The sequence below is a fragment of the Neolamprologus multifasciatus genome, chromosome 17 (assembly GCF_963576455.1).
Source record: "Neolamprologus multifasciatus chromosome 17, fNeoMul1.2, whole genome shotgun sequence".
NCBI classification, from domain to species: Eukaryota; Metazoa; Chordata; class Actinopteri; order Cichliformes; family Cichlidae; genus Neolamprologus; species Neolamprologus multifasciatus.
Genome location: NC_140455.1, coordinates 22406790 through 22412877, shown reverse-complemented (window position 1 = coordinate 22412877; position 6088 = coordinate 22406790). Strand labels below are relative to the sequence as shown.

The 6088-nt window shown below is 41.5% G+C and overlaps 1 protein-coding gene across 3 annotated transcripts in view; it reads left to right on the top strand.

Moving 5' to 3' along the window:
* The first annotated feature begins 3190 nt into the window (after positions 1 to 3190).
* LOC146499372 (ankyrin repeat- and BTB/POZ domain-containing protein 3-A) overlaps positions 3191 to 6088 on the top strand; it is a 265463-nt gene continuing 262565 nt past the window's right edge. For 2 of the 3 annotated variants that reach the window (XM_085138905.1, XM_085138903.1), the window contains exon 1: positions 3191 to 4538. In XM_085138905.1, coding sequence (XP_084995031.1) covers positions 3674 to 4538 — 865 coding nt within the window. In that variant the 5' untranslated portion in view covers positions 3191 to 3673. The remainder of the gene's footprint in view (positions 4539 to 6088) is intronic. The other variant, XM_085138904.1, reaches the window with a different exon arrangement.

Genomic DNA, 6088 nt, shown 5'->3' with positions numbered 1-6088 from the left:
AGTAGGCCCCCTTACTTTGCTCATGATTATCAATTGTATCGACACATGATAATGACAAGGCCTATGTAAATGTGATGTCATGTATTATCATTATTCATCATAATGATATGGAAAATAAGAAAAAGTGCAGTTAGAACTTGGATATGCAAATTTATATTATACTTATGATCAAAATCCAGAAATTATCTTACCTTGAAATTCATTATAATAATTATTATTACTAAATTAAAGAAAAAAGGAAGAATGAAAAAACGACACACACACACACACACACACACACACACACACACACATATATATATGTATATATATGAAATCAAGTTTATAGCACTTATCTATCAAAACTAACATTACAGTTACAAGTGTTTTCCAGAAACAGTGTAAAATAGCAAACTGGGAGGAAATTACAAAGTAATCGATTACTGCAATGTTAAAATTAGAACAAGGTACAATGTGATTTCAATTGTAATGCCATTCATCCATTTATCCATTCATCTTCTTCCACTTGTCTATTTCAGCATCACAGCTGTGATGCTGAAATAGACAAGTGAGAGTGGGAGTGGGGTGGAGACTATCCCAGCTGCCATAGGGCAAGAGGGGGCGTTCACCCTGGACAGGTCACCAGTCTGTCGCAAGGCTAACATAGAGACAGACAGCCATTCCCAATCAAATTCGCAACTCAGTTGTAATAAATAACCTAAAATTAACATTTAAAAATATAAATGTTAACAAAATAAGATGGAGTTTAGCTAGGAATGTCAAAAACACAAAATTATACAAATATTTATATTTTAAAAAGCCTTGGAATAAAAAAAAAAATGTTTAACTACAGTATATCTATCATAAACCCATATACAGTTGTAGCTTGTTTTTAAAATGCCAGCAACTCTTTAGTCCCCCTTTTTTTAAACTTGGTCTCAGACATAGCGTTTTTAATAGTTTTCTAATATAGAGACATAACACAGTATACAGCAATATACTCTACATATAATTACACAAAGCACTTCAAACTAAGGTAAATCTAAGAACACATTACTGAATAAATTACCATTTAAAAAAAAAAAGTGACTGGACCTCATGACTAAGGAAACATGTTTATACGATCCACTCATTCAGCTTGCAAAAAATACTAACAATCTATCATCATGCCGGGAAAATCATGATAATTTTTCTGTTACCAGGCAACCAAGGCTTAATAAGTGAGGACAAGCTTCGGAGCGCCACAGTGCATGTAAGAGATGCAGCTGACAGTTGCCCACCTCCACCACTCTCACCTGAGTTAGTCAGCAAGATATGCTGCATTGCATCAAGAGGTCGTGGCAGACTGCTGGAGGATGAGGTGTGCTAATGGTGGCATCTGCTTACAGAAGAACTCTTTATGAAGCGTTCTTCATGCAAAATGCATTATCATCCTTTTCATTTTCTTTATTGGGGCTCCGTTTCATCACTAGCATCAGAAACCTTTCTTTTTTGCTTAGATAACGCTATATTCAGTCAATAAAAGTCTTCCTATATTGGTCATTATCTGTAATAAATACTATTAGGGGGCCCAGCGTGCCTCTTTGGAGGCTTGGGACATAAATAAACTCCATTGCTTTGGTATAAAACCTACATAATGCAGTGTGGTAATCTTATTGTTTATTGTGTGTCAGCCAAACAATGAGAGGAAGATACAGGCATGTTTTGTTTTACACTTTTACCACGTCAATCACTTTTGCAGCAGTGGGAGTCACATCCTCTTTAGACCCACTTAAAAAAGTCGAGTGTAGGTTTGTCAGTTCAGGCATGCAATGTGATGTCATGCTAAGAAAATCTGAAAGGGCCTCTGGTGTGGCAGGCAGTGTGGACAGATGGTTGGTCCAGCTCCGACGTACAAGGAGAAACCCCAACAGAATGGATGAATCATCATTCCACCAACTGTTCCTCTCAGCAAGTAATCAGAATTCAGCACATTCACGCTTTGTTTTCATGGGTGGACAAAAATATTGTATCATGGAGAATAAACGATTCAACAACAAAATCTTCCAAGTGCTGCTAAACCTTGACACAGAGGCACGGAAAGACTTCTGATCTGGAAAAAGCTCAGAGCAATGTTCTCTGGAGAGTGAAATATTTATAAGGATCAGACATTAAAGATTGTGGTGCACCTTAAGAAAGTTACTTCTGCTGCAGACGCTTCACGTCATACTTAAAAATCAACATTAGGGGTGGAAAACAAGCACAGCAGAAGTCTAATGTTAGAAATGCAACATTATATCCAGGTTCTCAGAAAATTTCAGGAAGGTGGGTTAATATTATCTTTATTAGCTGAACAGAATAAGAAACATTTCATTAAACACCTAATAATAGCGTTTTTAAAGTCTTACTTTAAAATGTTCCATTTAGTTACAGCAAAAAAAGAAAAAAGAAAAGTGCAATCATAATAAGAACACTAGCCTGACCTGTACTTAACTATAAAGAAAAAATGGAACATCAATTTAGTTTTATTTTACAAAATTGCACTGTTATTCGTGAATACAGGTGAATACCTGATGCCTATTATTATTTATAGGTGTTGCCATGATTTTACAATTGCATCCTGCCTTTTCTTTGGCCAGCGGAATGATGGATGAATGGATTTTCATGGTGAGATTTAGCAAGCAAACTCCTGTAGTGATTAATCATATCCAGAGAAGCTTTAGAAAGGTCAAATACATCAGTCAGTGAACAGACTAAAGGAAATGCAGAAAAGCTGATACATTTGCATACATTAAAGCACATACACGCACAACAGACTGAATTCATGGTACATCAGTGACCTGTTCACATGAGGAATTGTGTTTATACAACTACCGTACAAAACTTTAATACATTTTAAAGCTGTGAAATTCATCTACAGATGACAGCAGGAAGAATAAAATATAGCATCACTGCAACGAAGCAGCTAGTAGTATTACACAGAAAAGCTTCTTTTTCATAGGGCACAGAAAGAAACTGCTATTTTAAATAACAGTATGTACACTTTAAAATAACAGCTTAATGCTGGCAAGGTAGCAGCCAGCGTCTTCTTTATGCTTAATTCAACATTTTTTTTGTTTTATGCGGTAGAATTAAATTATTTTCGTGTCCCTGCGTTATTTTAACACGGAATTTGTGTATTTTACCATTTGCGCCATGTGTTCTCTCAGTGGGAACCTTCCTCTCATCCTGGCACTGTCGTGACATGACACTGCAGCAACGCCACTACAAACAGCAGATTGGCTGGCACAGCAGCCCGCATTAGTGTGTTTTCCACTGAACTGTTGTGTTTCACCAGCTCCAGGTAGATTCTGCTGAAAAGCAGCAGGTAGCTCCTCTCTGTCAGTAACAACTGATGGGTACGCGGATTGGCTCGTTCCAGCCCGCCGCTCTCATGCTCCTCCTCTCCATCGGAGTCCTGCCTGCGCTGCGCTTGTTGCAGTGAGCGCGGAAGGTTTGTGCGCTCTCGGGTTATGAAGTTGTGGACAGGAGGAGAGGATATCGGTGACAGCAAGACGCGCAGAGGAGGAGAAAAGTAGATGCTCGTTGGTGTCGTTCCACTCTTCATTCTGGGGAATACGCTTAAATCGGGAGATTGCGGCGGAGAAACGCGCTGAAACGAGTTTGTGGCATTTAACTGGGAAACCAAGCATACCCAACAGTATGCGGTGCAGTTATGGCAGGCAAGGGTAAGACAGTCGTGAGGACGCTGGAGGATTTAACGCTTGATTCTGGTTATGGTGGAGCCGCGGACTCGGTCAGGTCGTCCAGCGTGTCGCTGTGCTGCTCCGACACGCATCAGTCCATCTCGCATGGGGGAAACTGCTGGCATCTGACGGAATCCATGCACAGCAGACACAACAGTTTGGACACAGTCAACACCGTCCTGGCGGAGGACACGGAGATACTGGAGTGCTCGGGTCACTGCGCCAAGCTGCCCGAGCTGGAGGAGGTGCCATGGACCCTGGGCGAGGTGGAGGGCGCGCTGAGGAAAGACGAGGAGCTGATGGTGGGCAACCCGCCACCGGAGGTCCTGGCGCGACTGTCGACTCTCATTAGCCGCGCGCTGGTAAGGGTGGCCCGGGAGGCGCAGCGACTCAGCTTGCGCTACGCCAAGTGCACCAAGCACGAGATCCAAAGCGCCATCAAGGTGGTGCTCTCGTGGACCATCTCCGTCAACTGCATCACGGCGGCTCTGAGCGCCTTGTCCCTCTACAACATGAGCACCGGGGACAAGTTCAGCCGAGGCAAGTCCGCACGCTGCGGGCTGGTCTTCTCCGTGGGGAAGTTCTTCAGGTGGATGGTGGATAGTCGGGTGGCCCTAAGGATCCACGAGCACGCTGCCATATACCTCACCGCCTGCATGGAGAGTCTGTTCAGAGAGGTTTTCACCCGCGTCCTGCGCAGCGCGCTCGTGGAGAGGGACAACGGGATCCCCAAGTTTACGCTGGAGTCAATGGAGCAAGCCATCTGCAACGACTCGGAGATCTGGGGTCTGCTGCAGCCCTACCAGCACCTCATATGTGGCAAGAATTCAAGTGGTAAGCCCTGTCAGTGAGTGGTTAACTGTTTGAAACGTGATTGGCGTACATTTGGTGGTGTGTGCAGAGGGCTTTTTTTTTATCACCTAAATCAATAAAATCAATTTCCTCCCTAAAACAACTTGTTTCCAAAATGGAAATCCACGTGCTTCAGGAACTGTCTAGAAACAAGTGGCTGCCTCTTTAAATAAGCCATAACTATGACTCAACTGGGATGAGGCCTGATGTAGAAAATAATTTTCTTTTCAAAAGCTATCTTCATCTCAGGTTCTGCTCATTTGTTTGGAGGATAACAACATATTTGATTTTATTTTTGTCCAATCTGCTTAGTGTACCCTCTTAAGAAAAGCAAAATGACTGTAAACTGTGTTATTATGCTGGGGAATAACCACTGCTTATATTGCTAGTGTAATTCCATACCCAAACAAAAGGGCTTGGCAGTTTTTGAATATTTATTACCCTCAGCTTAGACCTCAAGGCCAACCTCTGAAACAGTATCTTGGTTGTTGCAGCCTCAGAGCAACAGCCAGACTAGACTAGGTATTTATGGTGAAAAAGATCAAACAAGCTCAAACCTCTACTTTTTTGAAGCTATTGTACTCTCAGACTGTCATTAGCAGCACAGATGTTAATGAGTGTTTTTGATAGACTATAGGAAATGCATTTATGTATCATGATGTGTGTGCGTCAGGATTTTTTTGCACAAGCAGGCTTTGTGTTTATATTGTGTGCTGGCCTTGTTGATAATGCTACAGTCTCACTCCAGAAGGTGTAAGCTGTCAGTGTGGGCTGGCCCTCTTGTTTTCAATGCCCTGAATGAGTTGGCTGAAAGCAGAAGGGAGTTGAAATGCTGTTCTCCAACTGAGAGCCAAACTGGGCTGTGTAATACTGGCCAAAGAATCATATTGCAACACTTTGGCTAGTTGCTGCAGCGCGATTGTTTTCTCAAGACATGGGTTCATAAGAAGAGATGGATGGGTTAGCTAAGAGAAGATTTTTTTTCTTGCACATGTGTGACCTATCTTTCTGAGTGATTCCTCCGTAATGAGACCAGAGAAGATTATTCCAGAAGCAATCTGAAGAAAAATGGATATGAGATCGCTCTCACAGATTCTTCAGTGAAGGGAAATGATCTGAAATTGAATGTCATGGATGCAGTTCTTTTCTTTAAAGATGGGAGTCTTTTCTGTCCCCCAAGTCCTCATGTGCAGTGTAGTAACTTAAAATAAGATATGCATGTAAAATAAGACCCTCATAGTGATCTGTCAATCTTCATATTAAAACAGATCAATTCCAAAAAAGTACTGTTGCTATTGAATCTGCAAGCCGCTTGGCATCCACCTCTACACCAGTTGTCTCTGACTTGCCCTATTATCTCCCAGGTGTGTTCATTGATTAGTGGGGAGGTTCTAGGTATTGGTTAATACAGTTTAAAAAATAATTACTTTCTTTTGGCTAATAGTCCTAACTAAAATAACATTTTAAAGAAGTTGTAAGAAAATGCTTATCACATTTTTAAAAAGCTCAACGTTGAAGCATGCACATTTTTC